General features: G+C 42.1%; 1 protein-coding gene across 2 annotated transcripts in view; it reads right to left on the bottom strand.

Moving 5' to 3' along the window:
* Window positions 1–25,912, bottom strand: part of myo10 (myosin X) — a 58,048-nt gene that overhangs the window by 11,423 nt on the left and 20,713 nt on the right. For both annotated transcript variants that reach the window (XM_054760582.1, XM_054760590.1), the window contains exons 3-21: window positions 23,741–23,899; window positions 15,022–15,209; window positions 11,367–11,501; window positions 11,139–11,263; window positions 10,934–10,947; window positions 10,753–10,837; window positions 10,551–10,654; window positions 10,322–10,451; window positions 10,051–10,169; window positions 9,819–9,965; window positions 8,926–9,026; window positions 8,763–8,829; window positions 8,553–8,645; window positions 8,399–8,467; window positions 8,148–8,230; window positions 7,132–7,240; window positions 6,611–6,691; window positions 937–1,061; window positions 726–840 (exon numbers count right to left, since the gene is read on the bottom strand). In XM_054760582.1, the coding sequence (XP_054616557.1) occupies window positions 726–840; window positions 937–1,061; window positions 6,611–6,691; window positions 7,132–7,240; window positions 8,148–8,230; window positions 8,399–8,467; window positions 8,553–8,645; window positions 8,763–8,829; window positions 8,926–9,026; window positions 9,819–9,965; window positions 10,051–10,169; window positions 10,322–10,451; window positions 10,551–10,654; window positions 10,753–10,837; window positions 10,934–10,947; window positions 11,139–11,263; window positions 11,367–11,501; window positions 15,022–15,209; window positions 23,741–23,899 (2,049 nt within the window). The remainder of the gene's footprint in view (window positions 1–725; window positions 841–936; window positions 1,062–6,610; window positions 6,692–7,131; window positions 7,241–8,147; window positions 8,231–8,398; window positions 8,468–8,552; window positions 8,646–8,762; window positions 8,830–8,925; window positions 9,027–9,818; window positions 9,966–10,050; window positions 10,170–10,321; window positions 10,452–10,550; window positions 10,655–10,752; window positions 10,838–10,933; window positions 10,948–11,138; window positions 11,264–11,366; window positions 11,502–15,021; window positions 15,210–23,740; window positions 23,900–25,912) is intronic.

The raw sequence follows: 25,912 nt of genomic DNA, 5'->3' as shown, positions 1-25,912 counted from the left end.
AATACTATGTAGTCATTACTATGCTAATTAGGGCAATAAAAAGCTTCACAGCCAGGCTGCATGAGACCAGCGAGACCAGAACTGAGCAGGCTTGCATCACTTCCTGGAGATTAAGTGTGGAAGAACAAAAGTAAGGACGTGTCCACTGAAAGGAGCCGCTAGCCCAATGAACCTAAATCTTAGTGCCTCTATACAAAAGTGGACCTTTCCCTCAGAGAGACACGGAATTGATTTAATGCTCTAGGTGCTGCCACAACCTCTCAGTCCACTAATCTGTGTGTGTGTGTGTGTGTGTGTGTGTGTGTGTGTGTGTGGTTGCTGAGATTCTACTGCAGTTCAAAGTAGTAAATGTGGTTGTCAGACTAGTTTGTAGTCAAACTGATCAGAACAGATAAAGTCTTTGGGATTGGACTTTTTATGGAACATGAGGATGTCATGGAACTGTTGCTGTGGCAACCAAATGTCTTTTTGCTGGTTTTAGAAGACATGTTTAAATGTGTGCATAAAAAGTATTTGATGCTTTCATGCTAATGTGGACCTGTCACATCATACTTCATCACGTTGGGACTTAAGATCTGTGTACCCCATCTGTCATTTCCTCTGTGACACACACACCCACACATGCACGCACACACACACGCAGACACACACACTTTGAGCGTCAAGCTGAGAGAAAGATTGGTAGATTGTTGTGGGGTGAGATGTTAAAAAACAAATTGGCCCACCTTGGTTTTTCCAAGCTGCCACTCGGTGCCGGTGCTGTCATAACGCTGCAGCAGCTGGACGCAGCGACCCCTGACGTCATCTAGCACCAGCGCATCCCGCATCAGGACCTTGTATCTGAGAAGAGAAGTGACAAAAGGTTCTGTTAGTACCTGCTGACCCATACAGGTCCAACATGCTGGCTGGTACTGACGATACTATGATGATACGTACCTGCTGCAGAACTCCTGGAAAGGTCTCCGGATGGGAAAGCCACTGCGTCGAATCTTGACCGTCTCCAGCATGCCGGAATACCTGAGCTGGTTCAAAACCACCGTCTGGTCGAATTGGTCAGGCATCTTAAGCGGGACCACAGACAATATTAAGATTTAGTCTACTCCAATCTCTCATTGATACATGTATTGATCAAGAGCTGTGTTCATGTAAATCAGGGGTCACCAACACAGTGCCCGCGGGCACCAGGTAGCCCCTCACGACCGCAGGCGCCCGCAGGCCTGCTTTTCATTCGGGTTTTCAGTTAATAATGTGAGAACAATAGAAAGAAATGCATTCTGAAACAAAATGTGAGTTGTGGATACCAGCATTTTGTGAATGTTTTGGTAAAACAAGCATATTTGATCTGTTTGGGGTTGAAATAAGGTATGAAAATCATTTCTACAAAAATGAGTAGGGGCCATTTTCATTTTCTAAAAGTAGCTCTTGCAAGAAAAAACATTGGTGACCCCTGATGTAGAGGATGATAAAAATGAAACAGAGACTCACAGATGATGATGATGTTGATGTTCATTAGTCATAAGTCATTACATGACCTCCCATCTATCATCTTAAACTTAAACGTACGTCACAGAGCTGTCGCTGACATCATCAACACAGCATTATGTCTACAGAAGAGAGCTGTCACTTTTCTGGGGTCTCCTGTGGGCGCGCAAGGGGCACATAGGAGGAGATGGGGGGTGGGGGATAATGGAGGGGTCTACAAATAAGAGGATGCTTTCATTCCCGCCGTAAGGCCCCCCTTTCTTTATTCAGCACCCTGATGGTGTGTTGATAGCCCATCAGAGATGTCTACTGTGACTAAATGTCAGCCTTTAAGTCTCACAGGCTCATTAGCATAAACTGATTTGCATAAGTGCACAAAGGCAAGCGGTGTCAGGAAGACGCATCCAAATACTGACTTATTTTTCTCGCCATCTTCTAGCCTCTGCTTCCAGTTAGCTTATCTTTCTCGATAGGACGAGCCTAATCAAATAAAAAGTGTTGAGCAGAATGTTAAGTGAGAACCAATCAAAGTAGCCAACAATTTCAGTCTTCATGGGGTGACAACAATGGCCTGGGGGGAGGGGAGGGAAGGAGGTTAGCTAGTCAACTTGCTAAAAAGTCTCAAAGCTCCGAGGTCAGCCTGTCCCCGGGGGCTTTGGGAAGTAAAAGAAAGAAAAAAAAAGCGACAATCCAAGTTTAGTCATGTTATAAGTGAGGAAAAGACAGTTGGGGCTGTGTCTCAATTGGTGCACTTGTGCACTTACACTTAGTCTTTTGAATACAGAAGTGTGCTTACAAAGAAGTACGGCAAAATGCAGTGCACTGTCAGAACCCGGATGTTGCACTCAAAACGCTCAAAATGTTGAGTGTTCAGTGATTGACACACAACAGTCGCCATCTTGGCTACGTATTGGAATGGGAGGGACACTTTTTTTGTCATTTTTGGTAAATGTACAATGGCAGTACTGGATTTGGGAAAGCACTACACTGTCAAAATTCACACACTCAGGATATACAGTAAGTACACAGTGTACACGGTATACTTATTCCAGTATTCTGCTCAGACAGGTCTCTCCTTTGCATTATTTGCATAAGGGCGAAGTTGACATGTTTAGGTGGGAAAGTTTGTTGTTTTGACACAATGTTGCTAGAATGTTCAAATGCTCGAATTTTCAATCGCAAAAACCACTCAAGTGTAAAAGTGACTCAAGTATGAGATAGGAATGTTTGGAATTGTGCTTCAGAAGTTTCTTTGAGGATTAACAATGTACATTTAACAAATGCAAAGCCTTAGTTTCTTTGTAGCCAACCTGAATGAGCCAGCAGGGATTAAATGAAGCCTCTCAGTGTGGCTCCTTTGCCACCTTCAGGGTACATTTGCATGAACACACTTTTTGATAAGTTTCACGTACAAATGACAGCGTTGTCAAAGTGATCCTGCTTTACCCAGAACTGCAAACAGGCACACACGCACATGCATGTGTGTGTTTTTGTGTCAATGTCCACCTGCCACCGTAAAGTTGTAAAACCTAGGGGAAACACTGCACAGATGCACTGTTAACAATCACAAACAATAGCGTGTCACTTTCAAAACTCTTTTCAGACTTTAAAGTGGTGCTGTGGTGTAAATGAGTCCTCAAACAGACACCTGGTTTATCAGCTAAAAAGTCCCTCAGTGCTTCTGATATGTGATCAGCATGTCAACAGGCCAAAGTGTTCCAGAGCAGTTCTGCCATCTCTGGCCAACAACTTAGTCCACACAACATTGAACATTTCAGAACATTTCAACAGAAAGATAAACTTTCTCTTTCGTTCTCACCTTACTGACTACACATTTTATCTTCATTTAGCCACACTTCAAGGTTAGATTATATAATAATAACAAGGCATGTTCTGTTCCAGTGCCTTCTGAAGCACATTACTGTGAGACAAACTCCATTGAAAAGATGTACAGTTGAGTTCCATCTCATACATACATGACAGCAAAAACCATGTCAACAAGAATCAACATAAATGCACTGACTGACTCAACAAGCAAGCTTCATGTGCACATCCAAGCCGACAAAACATCATTCCACTGCACGTACACACACACGTGCACATGCCTGTACACACAATGCATCCGGTCTCACCGTGCATCTTTGCTGCAAATCCTACAACAGCTCACAGTCTCAAACAGAAAGATGCAAAACTTCCAGAAGAAGACGCACTCCGTCTCATTAGTGAGTCACACTGACTTACACACACAGTCTCTGCAGGCTAACAAAGGCTTTCAAACACTCCCCTATGTGTGGCGATGGGCGGGACTTGGATACCATGGCGATGAGTCTCCTGCTGAGGCTAATTTGTGCGAGCCACTTGGAGCGCTTGACAGAGGGATGTGTGTGTGTGTGTGTGTGTGTGTGTATGTGCACAAGACAGGCTGTTCAAATTGCAAAGACCTGGGAGGAGTCACTACGTGAAGCTAAACGCAGTATTTCATTTATTTAACACTTAACGATGCTCTGGGGTAGTCTCCAGCGTACCCCCGTGACCCTAGTGAGGATAAGCGGCATAGAAAATGGATGGATGGATGGATGGATATATATATACAGTGGATATATACAGTGTTGTGAAAAAGTGTTTACCTCCTTCCTGATTTCTTTTTTTTTTTTTTTTTAGAAAACACAACTGAACACAAAATGCAGTTTTTAAATGAAACTTTTTATTATTAAGGGAGAGAAAAAACCTACATGGATCTGTGTGAAAAGGTATTTGAAACCCCTGTTAAAACATAAGTGATATTAATTGATAAAAGTTATAAAGCCATATAAGGCCAAGCTTTGGGACTCCATCAAACGACAATGAGAGCCATTATCCACAAATGGCGAAAACAAGGAACAGCAGTGAACTTTACCAGTGGCCAGACAACCAAAATTACCCCAAGAGCGCAGCAACGACTTATCCAAGAGGTCACAAAAGACCAAAAGCCTCACTTGCCTCAGTTAAGGTCAGTGTTCTTGACTCCACCATAAGAAAGACACTGGGCAAAAATCAGTACATCTGGCGTAAAAGTAATGCAGCATTTCAGAACATCATAACAACAGTAAAATATGGTGTGGCAGTGTGATGGTTTGGGGCTGTTAAGCTGCTTCAGGACCTGGAAAACTTCCTGTGATAAATGGAACCATGAATTCTGCTGTCTACCAAAAAATCCTGAAGGAGAATGTCCAGCCATCTGTTCGTGACCTCAAGCTGAAACAAACTTCTGCAGCAGGACAATCATTCAAAACACACCAGCAAGTCCACTTCGGAATGGCTGAAGAAAAAGAAAATGAAGACTTTGGAGTGGCCTGGTCAAAGTCCTGACCTGAATCCTATTGAGATGCTGTGGCATGACCTTATAAAGGCGGTTCATGCTCAAAACCCTCCTATGTGGCTGAATTACAACAATTCTTCAAAGATGAGTAGGCCAAAATTCCTCCTCAGCGCTGTAAGAGACTCATTGCAAGTTATCCCAAACACTTGATTGCAGTTGTTGCTGCTAAGGGTGACCCAACCAGTTATTAGTTTTAGGGGGCAATCACTTTTTCACACTTTTTCCATGTAGGTTTGGATATTTTTCTCCTTTAATAATAAAAAGTTTCATTTAAAAACTGCATTTTGTGTTCAGTTGTGTTGTCATTGACTAATATTTAAATTTGTTTGATGATCTGAAACATTTAAGTGTGCCAAACATGCAAAAAAAAAAAAAAAAAAAGAAATCAGGAAGGCGGTGAACACTTTTTCACACCACTCTCTCTCACATATAGTCATGGAAAAAAATGTAGATCACCTTTGTTTCTTCAGTTTCTTGTTCATTTTAATGTCTGATACAACTAAAGGTACGTTTGCTTGGAAAATATAACTATGACAACAAAAATAGCACATAAGAGTACAATTTTTTGGCAGTACAATGCTATAGCTTTTCATGTAAGAACTTAAGCGATTTTGGTTATTATCAAGAAAACCATTGGAAGTTGCTAGATAACAGCTCTTAAATTCAACTCTTAAGAGCTATATTTGTTATCATCATTATATTTGTCCAAACAAATGTACCTTTAGTTGTACCAGGCATTAAAATGGATCAATAAACTGAAGAAACAAGGGTGGTCTAATCATTTTTTCCATTACTGTGTTTATATATAAAGGGCTGTCAAAAGTAATGCATTAACGGTGGTAACCAATTTATTTAATTAATTACGTTGCATTTTTTAAGTGTAATTAACGCTGGCGCACCAGAGCAAGCACGTCTCTCTGTTATGACGGCAGACGGAATCACAGTGGAGCGTCCCCACACAGATATATAATCAGAAAAAAAATGCCATTTAAGACATAAATACGACTCATGTTCGTGTGTGTTGCAATAAATGTGTTACAGATGTGTGGAGGCCAGGAAGTAACGTCGAGGGTTCAGAGTTGAATGGATTATGGCCGCAACAGCAGCCCGTGTTATTAATAGGATTAGTATTATTAAAATGATCATGTTGTTATTATTGTGCTTGTGAGATATTTCAAACCTGTAATAAAAGCCTGTTGTTTCAGCTGTCCTAAAATTTTGATCAGGTGTGTATTTGTATTTTAATTCATTTCGCCATTTTATGCTTGAAAATGCTTAATTTAGGCAAACAATAGATAACATTTGCTTAAATATGCATTTCTTAAACTAATAATAAGCCATATTCAACCGCAAAACAGCACGATTCATTGACTCATATATTTTTGAAACATTTTTGAGAAGAGTGAAGCCGCGAAATACGAACCACTATGTGGAAAGGGATGACTGTACTGTGTACACTGTGTACTTAGTTTCAGAGCGTGTGAATTTTGGCAGTGTAGTGCTGTCCCAAATCCATTACTGTCATTGCACACTTTTTGACTATTACGATACTTACCCTCTTCTACTTCTTCTCTCATTTTTAATGGTGAATTGCAACCATGACACTGAGCATTATCACCAACGTTTAGATCGCCCGATCTGCCATCAGTCAGCTTTTTTTTACCCACTCACACACCTTCACATGCACGTACACCCTGTCTGGGTCACGTCACAATTCACCTTGTGTGTCATCAGTCTTGCCTTTTGTGTGTTTGTGACAGCACAACTCACCTTGTGTGTGTTTGGTTTGATGCATCGGATGAAAAAAGGATGGGAGGTGCTGAGCGTGGCCATCAGCGAGTGCAAAGAGTCCTGCAACATCACACTTGTGTTAGACAAGCTAAAGGCAGTAACCTATTTGGACTCACTTTAAAGCAGGGATGTCCAAATTGTGGGGCAGGGGCCTTTTACGGCCCACGACTCGTTTTTTACTGGCTTATTCGAAAAATACAATTAGTTACGCTAATTTTCTCCGCTTGACAAAGGAAAGGTAAATTAGGTGTCGTAATAATAGTATAGTGAAGAATAATAAAAATGGTTACCTCGACCACAAAGCTGAAATGCAGGCTGTTGTTTATTTAAATGTATTTAATAGCGAAACATAGCTTGACCCCTTGTATTTATTTTAGTGTGTTTAATGAATTGAAATGGGAAGAATTTTAAATAGGCCCCCCACACACTTCCATTTTTCCATATGTGGCCCTCAGTAGAAAAAGTGTTTTAAAGAGTATGCATGCTGCACTTTGACCCACTTTAAAGTGGGAGCTGACGGTGGGTCGTCTGTGCTTGCAGCTGCTCTTCAGCGTGTCCTGCTTGTTGCGACTCAGCACGTGTTCAAAGAGGTCATAGACAAAGTCCAACCTGTAGGACGAGAATGGAAATTAACCAACTTACTCGTGATAAACACAGAATTTCACTTTTAACGTTAAGCCACAAGAAACCAGACCCGTTTGTGCTTGAATGATGCAGGACATATTGCACAGTGGAACACATTGAAGACATTTGTCATGTTTTAGGTCAGAGGTGTTCAGAGTGCGGCTCGGGGGCCATTGGCTCTCTACATCTTGTTTTTCATTGGCTCGCGCCACATTGTACAAATAAAATTAAACCAAAAAATAGAGCAAAAAGGCAAAAAGTAAAGCAAAGCTGAAGCTTAAGCTGAAATGTGGATACTAATAACTAATAATAAAACAAATATTTGCCTTTAAAATATCAAAGTGGACCGCCGCATCCTTTGATTTTCAGTATTCGGCCCTCAGTGTAAAAAGTTTGGGCACCACTGTTTTAGGTAAAATGGTACTAATTCACGTCAAAGATGTGTGATTTTACATATGTTACATTGTTCATGCTAAATGTATATGTGAAGTCAGGTTCCATGAATTAATTGAGGAAACATAGTAAGAAGAGTTGTATTGTAATACCTGACACACTATTAAAGCACTACTACAATTGTTAAATTGTATTAAAATGAGCTTACATGGCCAAAAATAAGCTTTTGGAAATGAGCTGGCCTGCCTGGCACTGCCATTTTGGGCCATATCCTGGGAAAGTCACATGACTGTCACATAACAACCACTCCAAAATGTTTCCTATACATCATTTAGGGGTTTGATGAGTTCTTTCGTTTTCGTTCTTATGTGTTAATGTGTGATTGTGTAATGCTAAGGTGTTATTGTGTAACGCTATTGAAGCGCCATGGTTATATTTTAAGATGCTTTGTCATCAAATCCTGACTTATTTCATTAGACAACCTTCCGGTGACTCCCACCTGCTCTCCCGCAGCAGGTTGAGGACGTCGTCCCTAAAAGTGTCTCTGTTCTTCTCCAACGTCCCCCTCACGTCGTACACCACCTGCGTAACACCACAAGAGGGTAGCAGAGGCGTTACAGGTTGACGTTTAAATGTTACTACAAAAGACAAGACTGTTGTGTCTAACTTCAATAACACAAAGGTGCTTGACAATACAGTCTAGTGAGGATTTCTGAGGAGTTATTGTTTTATTAGATATGAATGCGTCACCTCTCCCGCATAGTGTTTGACTCCAAAGTAGTGAACAGCAACACGAGGCTTCACGTAGAAAGGGTTTTTCTACAAGACAAAGCAAACAGTTTAAACACAACATGTACATTACAGCACATTGTATGTCACACGGCCCAAAGAAAGGTGGCGCTACCGAGTGCTGGGTGTGTAGTTTCTCAAGCAGCGTGTCGTCTGTGGCTTTAGGGAAGTGACTCTCCTCGTTCATCAGCGCCAGCAGGCCCAGTTTCTATGGCAACACATCCCAGGAGTTACTATGCTCTCTGCTGTCCATTTACATTCATGCTCTTCCTGCATTTTTGTTTGCAGGAAGAAAAGAACATGAGCGTTTTAGACTTCCACATACCTTCTCTATTAAGTCCAGACACTCTCCGTTGTCCATCCAGTCAATGTTAGACCAGACCAGACCTTCCCTGCAGGCAGCCAGCCACAAACAGTCAGCACACTTGAACAGTCAACAGTAGCTAATTCTATCCTAACGAGGTAAACCAGGTACATCTAACACCTACTTGTTGTACTCCAGTTGCTCCAAGGAGAAAATGTGCTTGTTGAAATATTCCTGAAGCTTCTCATTTGCATAGTTGATGCTGAACTGCTCAAAGTGGTTCACCTGCACACAGGGGAACACTTCATTCATGAAAGAACACCAACTACAGCCGTCTGTCGTTTATCGCCGTTAAATGGTTCCAGACCCAACTGCGATCAGTGAATTTCTGCAAAGTCAGATTCAATTCTCATAAATGAAATATTTTTGTACCTTGAGCATAGAAAACCTGTTTACGACTTTCTAAATACATTTATTTTAGCATTCTTAGAGCCCAGTGGACGTGAAATAACACTTTTTTTTTTTACACTCCTATTATTCCTTGTTGATGCCACATTGCTAATGCACAGGCTACAGGATCACTACAGGGACATAAGGGACGGCCGCCGCTCATAGCATATAGCAATCGACTCAGCTAACTAGTTAGCCTCCAATTTATTTGTTCTAAACTTAAGAAAGTGTTTCAAACGAAGTGGGGAAGAAGGACAAAGTAAGAAGCCTAAAACTTACCACTTCCACATGTAATGTGAGGACAACTTTTTTTTCTCCCACTCTGTTGGACATGCCATGGCTGACTACATGCAACGTTAAGGTAATGTAATGTCTTGTGTCATCAAATATTGGTGTCAGTACTGACCAGAATACTACATATAACCTGTCTTTCAATATTTTTTGACTAAAAATAGGCCATAGTCAACCACAAAACAACAATCATCTATTAACTGATTAATTTTTGAAAAAACACGATAGAGTGAGAGAGCGATGTTCAAACTGCGATGTAGCGAGGGACAACTGTATTGCCTGACAAACGCATTGAGCATCTGGTGTTCCGCACTTATTGTCTTCTTGTGGACCCACCTCAAAGTTCTCAAAGCCAAAGATGTCGAGGATGCTGATAGATTTGAAGTCGTCTTTGCCTCGAATGCGACTGTTGAGCTTGCGGATGATCCAGTTGAAACACTGGAAATAAAGTGCCATGGCCATGGAGTCTCTGGAGTCCACAGCCTGGAAGAAGGCATGGCCTAACATTTGAATCCTTCTGTGCTTTCAGACTCGCGTGTCGAAGTAAAGATGTCACTTGTAAACTGACCTGCTCCACGGTGAGAGGAGTGGAGATCTCCTCCCCCCTTAGGATCATAGACCTGTGGGTCAGAACCTCAGCTAGCTGATCCGAGTTCAAACCCAGAAGCTCTGACGTCCGACTGAGAGCTGTGAAGGAAAACCCTCAGATCCACATTCCACACTTTTTTGAATGGTGTACGAACACTTAAATGCAGCTACACTTTGTAAACTCACATGGCGCTTAATTAGGTACACGGGCAGTGTTACAAGCAGCTGGTAAAGATGAAGAGAAAACTAACCAGCCTTGGATGTGATCTGTGCTCCTCCGGCTGTCATGAATTCAATGTTCCCAGCTTGGAGGATTCCTGCCAGGAGTCGCAGGATCTCTGCAATGTTCTCTTCCGTGAACTGCATCGTTCTCATGGCATTCTGGGATGTACGTAATCACGTGTGATTGTAAGTAAGAGTCAACAACGAGTTTGCACATGTTTAGCTTAGCATTCTCGTAGCACTGGTATGTTAGCTCACCAGAACATCTTGAAAAGTGCCTTTGTCGTTGATTGTATTGTCTTGGGGGCTATTGGACTGGGTCAGGTAGTGGTAACTGCTAGGGTGGCTCAGTCCTAATGCCTCTGCAACATCACACACACATTTAATGCTGAATACAATGTGTTGTCATGTTCAAAGCAAGAGGAATGTTCTGGATCAGGTTTGGATGAGAGTGCCTCACCTCTCTGCTGATCGCTGGCTCCTGCTAAAAGAGCGTAGAAGATGTGATAGTTCCTCTCACCCTGGTTCTGCCGGACAACTCGGTTCTGCAGGAAATGGAGATAATCGAATATTCTATTCACTTTGACATGAAGCCATATGGAGTAAAAGAGGTTTCAGTCTTAAACGTGAAGAATACTCACCTTTTCTAAGAGGTCTGAGGTCAGAAAAAGCACAAGTCAAGGTTCACAAAGTCAAGTAAAGTAGAGTTTTACATTTTTTTAATTTGGTGGTTCTTGGATGCTGAGGTTATTAATTACATTCCAGATGGGAATTAGCATGAGCATCAAACACTTCCTGTTTCCTGTACGAGCAGGAAGTACTAAAGAAGGAGGTATTGAAAGATACAGTCGACAATTCTGCCTCCTTGGATGTTTCCTTTTTGGTTAAAATGCAGCTGTACAAACTTCCCAAAGCGGCTGGAGTTGTTGTTATAGACAGTCTTGGCATTCCCAAAGGCCTCCATGATGGGACTGTTGGGGCAACACAAACACACATGCGCACACACACGTGCACACAAACACGCTTTTACACATTCCAATAATTCAAACCATCAATCAAAAAAAGAATACTCACCCGCTCTCCAGCAGCGCCTCCTCCACGTGTGACGTCCTCTCTCTGGAGGACACTTCGAGGGAATGCTGGCTCATGGCCGACAGGAACTTCAGGATTAGTTTGGTGCTTTCTGTCTTCCCAGCTCCGCTCTCACCACTGATAAAAAAAACAACAACAGAACCTTATTCTCCTGATTGACCTCTGACTTGCTTGCATAGTATAACTGCCTCTTTTACTATGCATATGACAATAAAACTCTTGAATCTTGGAATGACAGCAGTCTTGGAAAGAAGCGGTACATATTATTACCACCAGAGGGCGCCAAAGTCCTAAACTAACGCGAAACTAATGCTATGTCTCAATCGGCACTCTTGCATACTTTTGAGTGCAAAAGTGTGTCCACACTTACAAGTACGGCGAAATAGACATGAATAAAGTGAATATTGAATATGAATGTGAATATTGTTGAATGTGAATGAAGATGCACTAGGAGAGGGGAAGTATTGAGAAAATTTAAGTGAATAAATCAGATTATAAAGGGAAAGATTACACTTAATAAGAAGGAGACCACAAAACAACACTTTAGTATCCGGTACTAATCAACACTTAGAAGATTTAGGAGACTTATGGATTGAAAACAAATCAGATTGTTTCATGGTGACTAATGAGTTAATAAAAGTTACCCTGAGGGGAATTATTAAAGTTGTTTGTCTAGAAGGTCAATAACACGCGTGACAAGTTTGTTGTGTGTGAACAAAAAGTCTGCCATGAAGAAAAAGTGTTGGCCTTAAAAGCGTATTAAAAGCCTTGGCAAAGCTCTGTGACATTTAACACAAAACTAACACAAAGACGTCACTAACAACACAGCAGGTTGCTCAGACCTGACTAGTCAATGATCAAACAGATCTCTCATTGGTCATCTAAAACACTCGTTAAGGTTTGATGTGAAAGCAGCTGTGATGTAGAACAGAAAACTGTCCACATTCCACTGACAAGAAGCTGTGTGCCATTCAAAACACTCTAATTTGTTTGGAGGGAACTTCAGTGTCAGATAAAGCTGGCGTGGAGACCCGGTCACGGTTCTGCCAGTGATCCAGCTTTAAGGGGCTTGGGGGGTGATGGTCTCATTTAAATGTCTTTGTTCACGCCGAGCAGCAAACGTGAAAAGGTCTGTTAAAAGGAGCCTAAAAGTTCTCTGGATGTCTTCCAGCCCATCAAAGTAAGACCAAGCGGCACGCTGCTAATCTCTGGTCTGGACACAAGCCGGGCCAGCTGAGACAGAACCTCCCCAGCCGCCCTCTGTCTTTATTCAACCCAGTGGCCCAATGACTCAGTGTGTGTCGGCCTCAGCTGGGCCTTTTGTGGGTCTGCTGGCAAAGAGTGACCAAGTGAGACGTCACACATTTAATCATCAACAAGATTTGAGTCTTCCCATTAAAGTCAAGTGTCTCACACTGTGAACCAGCAAAAGGACTCTGCTTTGTTTTTAATGGTCCTGGTTGACTTTAGGAGCTCTAATCCAAAATACAACACGTATATTTTACAGCAGCCATTAAAATAAAACTCCTAACAGCTCCTAAAAGCAAACAACCTCCATGTTTACTAAATGTATGCTGGATCCAATGAATAATTCCAACAATGTGGATTAATACACCAAATCCACCAAAAGACTCTCAAGTCTGCCTGGGGGGTTCTGCCCGCCACAGTGGCCCTGTGACCTCACATGCCTGTGCAATTATCACAACCACCACAGTCTGACCTAGCATGCTGCTCAGGGGCCAGGGGTCACGGACAATGACCTACGCTAATGACCCCAAAGTCAGTCAGTCAGTCAGTCAAAACATCTTCTGCCGGGCTCCATCTTTGTAGCTGAGATAATCATGCTAATGTTGAATTACCTTGCATCAGCGTGCAAAAATGTTAATTAGCAGATTAGGTGCTACAACACAACCACCCCCCACCAATCACCATTCCTGGATCTGATAACCAATCCCTAAGGACGTACTCACACCAGTCGTACCGTGCCTGGGTGCACTTCACACTTAAAGCAGTGCACGTCTGGCTAGTGCAAAGCACTGATCTGCGCCCAGGCACTGCACACTTCCACGTAGAGCTGCAACTAATGATTATTTTAATAAGCGATTAATCGGTCGATTATTTTTTCAATTAATCAATGAAACGGATTAAAAAAAAAACACATTTTTTATTTCCCCCTCTGTATTCAGAAATAGAAGTTTTTAACTGACAGAAACTGACAAAGAGGCATGTCCTTATGTTGAGTCTTCTTACTAATTAAACTTTCTTATTTTCATTTGGTAGTCTTCTTCTTTGTGTTGCATCATATTTTGGGTATTATAAGAATTTATGTTCCTGTACAGTATACAACCTGTGTATATCAATGCTCTTATGTCATATATTGGCCCGATATATTGGTTATCGTCCAATATATTGGATATCAGCTTTTTTTTCAGCCCCCCAATATCGGTATCGGCCCCAAAAATCCCATATCGGTCGGAATCTAGTCTGGTCCAGCTGGTCTGGGGTGTCTTTTCCAGTTTATTTTGGATAGGTCGAAAAAAAGTTTCTATCAGTGAAGGGTTTGTTAGCGCTAACAATTCTTCGTTGGTTGTGATGCAATCTCTTGGAGCAATGTCCTCCTTGCCATACACACTAAGCTTTTCTATTGATGTTAACACTGTATGCCACACTCCATTTCTGTCAGCATGGCTTGACAAGCTTTACACCAAGAAGTCATGCCCGTGACCCCCATCTGCTACCTCCGAAGTTTCACGCTCGCTTCTCATCCTCTTTTCATCTCTAGCTCATCCTCCGTATATTCTGGCTCAAAAAGATAAGTCGGCGGCGGCGGTGGCTCTCACAAAGTCTGCCATGATTAGTAGTAACCAACAGACACACGCTTGGCACGCTGCAGTCACTGACTGAAGTAGCACTATATGTGAAATCAATGCACCCAGGAAATAAGTTCCGGTAATGTTTAAAATGGTCAAAATACAGCAAAATACTGTAAGTAATGCATGTTATCAAGAATGTACCTGTTAGTGTATGGTAATAGTATGTATATAAAACGATAAAACGTTGTTGGAGGTTTTTTTAGAGGGCTTTATCGTCCCATGACGTGCATTGTTAGCTCCCTCATGCTAACTGTTTTTCTCTCCTTAGAACGCAGAGAAAAGGTAAAGACGTGTGCTCATGTTTCACATTAGGAATGTGGATGATGGGCAAAATTTTTTCTTTAAAATACTGTGAAATTGTTCTCCATAACGACCAACACAACCAAGCATTCAAGTGTCACTTCTTACAAGTGTTCCGTTTCCACCAGTAAAGACACAACAACAATGATGAGTGGAGGAAAAGGGACTCAAACTAGTTGTGAAATGGACTTAGTCTTCAACATCAAAGTTAAGAAATCGTCGTTCTTGTCGCCTGACTGCGCACACATGCTCAAAGTGAGTTGTGTTCAGAAAAAGACTTGTTAATGTGGACTGAAAGAAGAATGTGTTACTTGAGGCAAAAAGCTTTCAGTCACGCTACCGCACAGCAAACACAGCAGAACTAACTTGGACTTAATGCCTTGCTGGAGGGCAGCAATCATCAGCCAATTAACACCTCCATCAAGGCAGTGAAACATGCTGAGAGAATATCTTTCATCTTTCACCTGATGAGCACGCAGTGATTGTGCGGCCTCCTCCACAGCGAGCGGTAGCACTCGTTGGCCACAGCGAAGATGTGGGGCGGAATCTCGCCCAGGTGGTGGCGGCTGTACAGCTCTATGGCGGGCCGCTCGTACAGGCCGGGCAGCGACTGGTAGGGATTCACCGCTGCCAGGATGGAGCCGATGTATGTCTGAGGAAAGAGGGCGCAGTCATACATGAGTGCTGAGTCAGCATATGAGCACATGAAAGGTCAACTGATGGCTGCTAATGTGCTAATATTCTCAGACTGAGCACTTCTGTCAGTAGACTTCAGTTAGTATACTGTGTACAGTGTACTTAGTTACTGAGTGCAGTGAAGTGCTGTCCCAAGTGCTGTCAAAAATAGCGCGTTAACGACAGGAACTAATTTATTGATTTGAAAACTAAAATTACAGTGTTCCCTCGCTGTAACATGGTTTACCTTTCGCTGAATTTTTTTAGTGCTTTTTTTTTTATTACAGTGTATGAACGCTTTCAGAAGAATTGGGAAGTTTAGTGCCTCTCTTCCCTCCCGCATCGCAGTTTGTCTTCTGTTTAGTGGCGTTATTAAGGTGTGGCAACATCTGAGAAAGTTATGTCGAGGTTTAACTTTTGCGTCTCATAGCACATAACTGTGGTGGGTTCAAGGACTGCCAAACAAAGTGCAAAATGTCAATGCTTGACAAAAAATATTAATGAAACAAAGACAAACATGTAAACATTGTTGGCTTTCTAACAGAGACTGACATGAATGCAGTCATTGCTCTTTTCAACGAGCAGCAGGTGCTGCTGTGGACCCCTTTGCCATCTTAAAGCACTCACAAAAATCGCCAAAAAGAGGGGACTGAAGAACGTTCATTGAAAGTTCTAAAACATATTTACTCACTTTTTGTCCCTTACAAAGTTATTCCTCTCTCCTATAGTGTCCATTACTATTTCATGCAAATGTGTCATAGCCAATTATGCCCCCCACCGCACCCACCCCGCAGCCCACCACTGCCACAAATAGACTGCCTCCCTTAGGTTTGGTAGTCCCTCTTCTTCCACTATGTAGCCAAGACTGCAACCAGACTTGTTGGGGGCAAGGGTCTATCACTGCACACTCACCATTTTGAGCGTTTTAAGTGCAACATCCAGATAGTTACAGTGCCCTTACCCACTCAAAAGACTAAGTGTAAGTAAGTACGCAAGCGTGCCAAATGAGATGGTCTTTGATACACGTTTGCATTTCTCCAAAATGCTGGAGGCATTGAGTCATGTAGGCCTGTCACAATATTCATTAAATCATTAAACCGCATGATAAATAAAAACAAACTTGATAATTTTGTTGGCCTTGATATACTGACATGTGCATGCGTGTTTTATTTCCGCCTTTCTCTCTCTCTACCAAACAGGTCATTGTGAGGCGAAGGGGAATTGGGGAATTATTTCCCCGGCGGACCGCTCAATTGCGGCAGCATGTCATCACAAACACTAACAACCCTCCACCCTGAAGTAAACATGTTGAGTTGGCGGAAAAACCCCTCTTACGGAGCATGAATGGAAGCTGGCTGGGTTAGCTTAGTTTAGCAGAGCATGCTAATGCGGCTGTGTGTGTGCGACTCTAAGAGTGTGTTTACACCGTGTTGTAAGTGAGCGTTTTACAACGTTTTACAGACGTTGTGCGAGTTTTCAATGAAATAAGGAGAGATGCACGTTTTTGATACAGTATACTTGTGTTATTATGCCATATATTACCATTACATTTATAAAATTAACCAGCAATAATTTGTAGGGCAGTCATCGTCCAGCTAAATTTTTTAGCATGACAGGCCTAGTGTCATGTAAACAAAACAATAACTTTTATTAATTTTAAATTAAAAACTGTCACTAAAATGACTGAGTGGCTAATGTTGACAGCAAAGAAACTAAAATGAAAACAACACGGTCGGAACACTTTTGGAAATGCACATGACCTAAAATGGAGAGCTACAAGTTCAGAAATTGCTCTCAGGCTCCAGCAGTGATTTGTTCACTGTTGGTAAGACATAAAAGAAATTCATAATTCATAAGTTCATACTGAGCTGCTATAACCACCTTTGTATGCTCCAAACCACCCTGCTTCATCAGTCCAACGCAAACAGTCAACGTCTAAGTTTTAGAAAGAAAACAACAGAAGACGATGATGAGCCAGAAAGAGGCTGCTTTTTAGCATGTTAGCTTATTAGCACTAATTTAAAGCATTGCTGATTGTATGGCAGTGACAAATAATCACATCAGAGGGTCCCATAATCTTGTTCTTTCATGTAGCAAGTTCAGTCTACTTGTGGTGAAAAGAGTCACTTATTTCTGCAAAGTTCTGCCTGGTGACTGAGCCTTGTTGTGCACTATAGGGCGTGCACGTGAGGCCCACTGACTGACTGACCTACATTCAGCATGTAAATACATTTCAATGACCGTTGACCGTAATATTTACATAAAGCAGCTTGGGCCATCAACATCATCATCACATGACTTAGTGCACATGTTCTATTCATGTTTTTGGTTACTGTGTCTTTTCCACCAATGACTTTCTTCTTCTGACCTGCTAAAAAGCTCTTACAATTACAACTTATAGCGCCACCTGTTGAGTGTGCAGTTTTAAAATCCATAAAATTCATTGTAAAGTAGAACAAGAACCTTCTAGAAGGTTCTGTGTTGCTGACAACTGTGGAGAATAAAAAAAAAGAAAAGAAAAAAAATACCTTCAGGCAAAGCCACATTTCAACTTAACTTGAAGAATTGAAACCATTTGGACTCAATTATAACTCCCCCACTCTCCTCGCCTGCCCCCCACCTACCCACGGTTCCTTCCTGGTAACAGTTTCCAAAGCGATGCCAAGGCCAGAGCTAATTGGCTGCGACTTTCATCAGAGGGCCCCCTGTTGGTTAATGTGATTAACTGTGGCCCCTCGTTCTTACATGGCGTCAAATATGTCTCAGCGTCATTCCAGAGACGTGATGCAAGAGACTCACAATTTACCTTCAAAGTCTGAAAAAACAGCAAACTGATTTTAAAGATGAAGGCTAAAGGACATTAACATGGTAGGAGGCGCCAACAAGCTAATGGATGTATTGCTAATACACATTCTAATTACTGCCAATAAACATAAGGTGCTAGCCAGGCACTAATAAACGTACTAAAAATAAATGTGTTAAAATATTCACAGCAAATGCAAAAAGTGTCAAACTTTGGTGGTAAATATCCCACATGGCATCTCTGTTGTCATGTGATCTTTCAAAGATCACAAAGCTCCGCAATACACTTCTGTTGTGTTTACCGACAGGCGCCATACTGAAAGCATAGAGTCGAGTGGAGTGAGCATAAAGTCCAAAGTGAGACCAGTCAAGAGTGGGATAAAACCAGCAAAATGAAGACCATATGTGGGAAAGAAGCTAGAGGATGAGAGTAAAGCGCTAGCCGACTTGCCTGACTGACGGCAGGAAATGTAGGCGGGACAGCGTTTGCACAGCGTTTATTGTATTTGGACACAGCAGCAGATGCCATGCATGAGTTTTTTTTTCATTTTGAAGTGATGGACAGACAAATCACCTTATTCACATGAGAGATGCAAGGAAAACAAATATGTTTCTTTTCATTTACTACTACAGGAACCTACCTCATTTTCAGCACTAATCTTTTGTTATTTTTGTTTTCTGCTTCAAATTTAGCTGACTGAGCCTCATGTACACAGGCCAAGCTTTTACATGCTCACAGAGCAAATGAAAGTAACACTGCTAGTCACACTCACTAGTGGAAGGCACTGCACTGTGACTCAAGCCTCAGGAAAGTGTGTTATGTAGCACTGACTGCGCCGCCGCTTGAGGCCCTGTCCACACGGGAACGCTCCTGAGTTGTTGTTTTCTTGGCGGGCTGAAAAAAATTTGCGTCCACACTGTGCCGGATTAGTAAATAGATGCATCCGGACAAGAACAGATCACTGAGTGAAAACGATGTAATACACAGGGCACAACTGTCACGAATGCCAGCTGGTGCAGCTGTGTGAAAGTATAGTGGCAAACCTCACTCTCTGATGCCTTAAGACTCACGCTGGACATCAAGTTGACAGCTCGGCCTCTTAGTTTGATGCCTAGCCCTCTCAACTATCATTCGGTGGTGGACACCGGTTTGAGCCCTAGGCATGCACAGTGACGAATCAGGCCGATTACATTAGCATCAATGAAAGTAGTTGTTGTAAACACATACAGTATGTTGGAATACTTTGGTGAGTACACTTCAATAAGTATGCAGTGTACAGTCTGTACTGTCAGTGTACACTTACGGGAAGTGACAAACACAGTATTTACCCTCTTATTCTTTTGTTCACTACCTTCCACCGTAATGGGTTGCTCCTCATCCGCCATTATTTTCATGTTAGTCTCCTTCCGCTACTGTTGAGGGTGGTAAGTGCAACATCTGGCTACTGACAGCGCACTGCATTTTGTTGTACTTCTCTGTGTGAACGCATTGTATGCATTCAAAAGAAGTATAAGTACGGAGCTGCGTGAGTTGAGACACAGTAATAGATCTGCTAGAAGTCACATGTTCAATCCGCTATGACTCCATCTCCAAATGTGAATGAGTCACGTTGAAGAGGTCAGTGTGTCGGGCCCCACGTCACATTTCACACCTCAGACACAACATGTGACTCAGGCCTCATGAAAATGTGCTACGTAGCGCTGACTGCGCCGCTTGATGCCCTGTCCACTCGGGAACGCTCCCGAGATTTTATTTTTTGACAGGTTGAAAAAAATTAATGTCCACACTGTGCCGGATTAGTAATTAGTTTGCATCCAGACGGGAAAGCATGGCTGGGGGGAAAACGATACAATACAGAAGGCACATCTTGCTGTGACGCTGTAAACAGACACACATACAGAACCACGTGACACACCATACTACAGAAGAACGCATGCGCATAAATCCCGCGTCTTCCCCTTTCCAATTCTCGTGTAGACCTACGACAAAGAATTGCTTCTGCGAGTCATTTAGTCACAAGAAAATACCAGGGGAATGTCGACTGCGGTGAGTCATGACACCCTAAATATTCTGATATTATGTTGGCTTGTCGTTAAAGCTCCTTTCTGGTCACGTGACGGCGATGGCTCAGTGACTTCATCGTTTTCAAAAAGCAGCGGATTGCTTGTCTATACGGAAACATTTTCAGATTTTCCCACTCTGGAAGCCGTTTTCAAAAATTCCGTTTCAGGGCACCCAGAATGCTGTTTCCGTGTGGATGAGAGGCTGAAACTATAAAATACTTTTCCCTTTTGACCTGAAAACGTTTCCGTGTGGATAGCCCCTGAGTTGGCCTGTTGGGAGTTGTCAGTCTGTTAACTTTGACATGCAAATTTGCAATGGTCACAAACTGTTGAGACACCTTTAACCTTTGAACCTCCAGATGTGAGAGGGAGGAGCTGTACACAGCATCAGTGGCTTGGAAAAAACTGACAGGGCTAATAGGAAGTTTAGTAAAGATATTTGATCCCCACTGAAAAAGTTCCCATGAGAGCAGAGAGAGAAGGGGCGGAGCCTGTCACACAAAGTTTGTTCAGGAACAAGACAAATGTGCTTCAATAACCACACACAAGCTGCACACTATTCTACACACACACACACACACACACACACACACACATTAAGACGACACGTTTTCCACAACTTTCTTTTCAAAAACGTAAATTGCGGTGAGAAGGAATGTTTTGGCATGACGTGATGGTGTCCAAAAGCTCCCGAGTGGAATAAATGTTTTTGGATTGGAACAACCACAGATTAGTGAGGGGGAATATTAAAATCAGGGAGGGGGGGGTCACAAATAGAGACTAGTGTGTGTGCGTGTGTGTGTGAGGACTGGAATCACAGAAATCCACAAAGGAGGCCACCAGTCCATAACACAGCTGGCTACAATCACAGCACACTCACACACACACACGCACACACACACACAAACACACAGCACGGATGTCTCTGTCTCTGAATGTCTCTGAATTCCACACTCAAACAAGTGATGCTAACATTAGTAAATGTTGTTGTAATTATTAATCACTGTGTCATGCTTCATGCTTAAAGAGAAGAGGCTGATCCGACCAAGAGCAGGGTGTTAGGAAGTGGTCCACATGTCAAATTGATTAATATATTGTATATACAGTACATGTAAATATAGATCTTGTGTATAAGATAAGATCTATAGGCTGATTGAGTCAGGTGAAGAATCGTGGTTCATCAATGTACATTTTTGACTGTTCACCAAAGGCTCCTCAGAGCACAGAGAGGACAAGTGGAATGTTTAATGAATTCTTCTCACTTGGTGATGTCAGCAGGGGCGCTCTTAGGAATCCCAGGGCCCCCTGATAAGTTGTGACAGAAACAGCGTTCTACGTGTCCTGAAACTGTATTTTTTAAAAACGGCTACCAGAGTGGGAAAATCTGAAAACGCCGGCTTTACGTCACCAACCCACCGCCACCCCATCACAGTCACATTACCAGAAGTGAGCTTTGATGTCAAGCCAACATAATATATGTTATTATATATGATAATACAGTATATATACTCCAAAATGAGAAGTAATTCCACTTCTCGTAAGTCTACATGAGCCTTGGAAAGCAGAAGACCACGGACTTATTCGCATGTATTCTTCCTTCTTCTATGGTTTGGTGTGTCTGTCTGCATGTCTGTTTACAGTGGCACACGTAGGTGAGCCTTGTGTATTACATCATTTTCACTCGGTGATCTGTTCCCGTCTGGACGCAACTATTTACTAATCCGGGACAGTGTGGATGCAAATTTTTTTAAACCTGCCAAAAAAACATCTGAGGAGCGTTGCCGTGAGCTATTGGCATGGTCCTGCAAGTCAACAAGTTGACCTGCTAGTAGACCTAAAGGCATCAGTCAGCTAAAGCAACTTCTATAGTAACTTCTTCTATAATAATAGTACATGTGTATTGTGATTTTTTGGCATGGCACCTTCGGTTCATTATAGAGGCATAGCAATTTCTCACAAGGTACACATTAAAAGGTGCTGTCAGCCCAGAGGGCGCTCACATTACAATTTACTAAAAGCATTATATTAGTATTTGATACAAGAGCGAGGTAACACATGCTTGCATTAATTATGTTTGTTGTTAGCTAATGATATGCGCCACTAAAATGACAAAGTTATTACTATTATTGAATGTATAGCCTTTTATAACAACTGCATGAAAATTGTTGATCGCCTCTTTGGGACTGCTTTTGTGTGTGTGCACATGCTACAGAGATGTATGCCAATCATCTTTTTCGGACCAAACAACGATTTACAACAATTTTTTTTTTTTTTTTTTTTTTTTTACAATCTGTTCTTTTAATCCACTATTGGTAACATATGCTAGCCAGTGGTGGTTTTCTTATGTTTTCTGGTTGAAAAAATGTTATTTGGAGCCGAAGACGTGTACAGCACTTTTAAGTAAGGAACAGGAAGTGTTTATGCTGTTTTTGTAAACAAATACAGCGCAGTCCAACCATTGGCTTACGGGAGTCATGGCTAGCGATAGTACCAAGGAGAAACCAGAGCTTTAAAACCCTCTTCTGTTGTTAAAGTCCTATTTGGGAACACTTGGCCTTCCCAGTGAAATACCAGAGAGAACCAGCAATAACTTCCAAACTGGCCATGCAAAGACTTTCCAAAGCTCTGCTTTAACATTTGAGTGTAGATGGAATAAGCAGAGTTTGTGTTTGTATGACATCGCTGTGTGCCACATTGTCTCCTTGCAAGAACTATTTCTTTTTTTATTGTCCTCATGTGCTGCAGTCACCATTGCTGCTTTTCCACCAATTACTTTCTTCCGATTGGCTGACCTGTTGTTTTGGCATGCATAAAGTAAAAAAAAACAACCTTGTTTTGTGTGCGCGCGTGTGTGTGTGTGTGGTTTTTTTTAAGTGGGCTAAACAAAAAGCTATGTATTTGTAAACACAACCTCTCACTGTTGTTTAAAAAACTAGAACCCACTGTAACATTGATTTAAGTTTCCAAGGATGGCGACACAGAAGCCCAGAAGTTTTCCAAAGCGTTCCACTCTAAAAGAGCATGAGATGCTAAGTGGTGGAGGCAGGAAGCATCCTCAAGTCTCCACTAGCGCTGTGGTGGGATCATTCCCAACATACGGGAACGTTCAGATGCAATTAAAGTGACGAGGTGACATATTCCAAATGTTAGCGCTGCACACAACACAAGGCGCTCTTTGTCACTGCTGTGTTTGCTGGCAGAAAGTGCCGGGTCAGGTTAGTTGTTTGTTCCACAGAACATGCTGGAAGCTCTTTGTCCTACTTTGCTTTGTGTTAGCACACTGGACCTTTGTTGGCTGGCGACTAACTAATCACTTTCAAGGCCTCAAATGACGATTGGGTCAAAAAGAATTTGAAGAATCAGCTTTTGAAATATTTTCACCATCACGTCTCATCCGCCAGCGCCTCTACGTCATCAGTGCTGTCGCCAATCACACATAACGTCTCGCATGAAAGAAGGCTGAAGGGCGGTGCAGACAGATTTTGTTTAGATTTGTTTGACCGCCTCAAGAACAAAGACGAACAAACAACTAAATGAAGTGTTTCCTTAATTTTTCCAGGAACTGTCTTTTTATATAATAATTATGTTGTGCAGCATGTAAACATGTCTGGAAATGGAAGTAAAAAAAAAAACAAAACTCACGTAGATGTGCCTCTGTCGGTAACGCAGGAAGAGGTTGTGCATGATTGCGCCATCATGCAGGTCCTCCAGCGCCGCCATGTCCTCCACACCAGTGACACTGCTGCCATGCATGGGCTGGACCTTCTGCCTTGTCAGCGCATTCTGCTTGTACGTGTACACCTGGAAGACATGGTCCAAAGAAAATAATTATAGTCAAAGCAAGACTTGATGTGACATTGCTAACTTCAATAATTAGGAGAAGCAGAAGCGTCTGGAACAACAGGTCAAGGCTTCTTATCAACTGCAGACTAAGCTTGACTGATCATCTCAGTGACCCCCTGAAGGTTGTCTGCATTTATCTGCGCTGATAAAGCCATGAGTCCTTTTGAGATCTTTTTGTTTGGCCTTCAAGTATTTTTACAGTCAAGTGTCAGCGACATGTCTGTGTCGCCATCAAGCGTGACACCAATGAGACGATGACAAACTCACATTTTACACTTAAGTAGAGTCATCTTCCAGAATTGCTAGTAGACATACTCAATATTGGCTTTCTAACAAATATCTGTTACTGTCCAGCACCTCATTACTGATACCAGCAGTTCTTCCCTCAAACTATTGTCAGGTCACATCTTGTGTAACGAACATATTATGCTTCTTTTACTGTGATGCCACTGTATGCATTTCACAAATAAACACTGTTTGTGCAAAATAAGAAAATAAGTGTTATTACAATAAGGGGTGTCAAATGAAATCATTAATTGTGTTATTTTTTAAAATTGTGTTAATCAAATGTTTTATGTCTAACTTTACTGTTCCTGTATGAGAGTTGGCTTTTTTATAAAATCTGTTTTTATGCTTTTTGTGCTTTAGTTGTTGGGGGTGGAAAACAATGGTCAGCAGACCTGTCACGATAATCAATAAATCAATTAACCGCACAATAAATAAAAACAAACTCGATAATTTTGCTGCCCTCGATATATTGACATGTGCATGCATGTTTGATTTTCTCCTCGCTCTCTCTCGCTACCTAACAGGTCATCGTTTACGAGAAAAAAATGTTTGCGTGGGGAAGTATTTCCCCGGCGAACCTCTCAATCACGGCGGCATGTCATCACAAACACTAAACCTTCTGAAGTCAACATGTTCATATGGCGGCCTGAAACACCGGCGAGAGTTGGCAGAAAAACTCCTCTTACGGAGCGTGAAAGCAAGCTAGTTTTGCAGAGCATTCTAATGCGGCTGTGCGTGTGTGTGACTACTGTACTACAAGTGTGTTTACACCGTGTGGCCTTTTACCATGCCAGCAGACGTTGTGCAAGTTTTCAGCGAAACAAGGTGAGATGCACGTTTATTCTTGCTCCCAGCTCATCTTAACTGTCAATACACATTCTCAACACACACAATACACTTCCGGCCTTCAAAATAAGAACGCCACATCCACATAAGTGTGTCATAAAAAATATCTTACATTACAACTGGAATTGCATTGGTGACTTCGTCTTCCTTAACCACAAGGACGGCATTACAAGGAATTACAATTTGGTAGGTCGAGCTGTACATCATCAGCATAATAATGAAAATGGACATTGTGTCTGGAGATGATTGGTCCTAGTGGTGAGAATGAGGTAGGCTCAAAGATTGAACCCTGGGGCACGTCAGAGGAGAGGGGAGCAGCTGTAGGGGAAAAATCATTGATCTTTACTGAAAAATTCCTGCTAGTGAGATATGACATGGACCATTGAAGCACCGAGGCCAACACAGTGTTCCAGGTGGGAAATGAGGACTGAGTGGTCCACAGTATCAAAAGCGGCTGTAAGGTCTAAAAGCACCAGCACTACAGAGTTTTTAGCATTGAGTGCTGTGAGAAGGTCACTGTGTACTTTCAATAATGTGGATTCTGTGCTGTGGCGAGCTCTAAAGCCTGATTGAAACTTGGTAGCAATACCATGGATGGACCCAAGGAAGGACACTTAAACATATTCAGGGTGTCTTGTAGCCATAGCAAACAATGATCCCTCATCAGTTCTTTGATGATAATATTGGTTGGCAGAAATGTTCCTGGGATTTTTTTTGGCGAGTTGAAAAAAAATTGTGTCGGATTAGTAAATAGTTGCATCCAGACGGGAATTGATTACTGGGTGAAAAACATGTAATACATAGGTTACACCCACCTGTGTCGCTGTGAACAGACGC

The sequence above is a fragment of the Dunckerocampus dactyliophorus genome, chromosome 2 (assembly GCF_027744805.1).
Source record: "Dunckerocampus dactyliophorus isolate RoL2022-P2 chromosome 2, RoL_Ddac_1.1, whole genome shotgun sequence".
Classification (NCBI taxonomy): domain Eukaryota; kingdom Metazoa; phylum Chordata; class Actinopteri; order Syngnathiformes; family Syngnathidae; genus Dunckerocampus; species Dunckerocampus dactyliophorus.
This window is presented reverse-complemented; position numbering and strand designations above follow the sequence as displayed.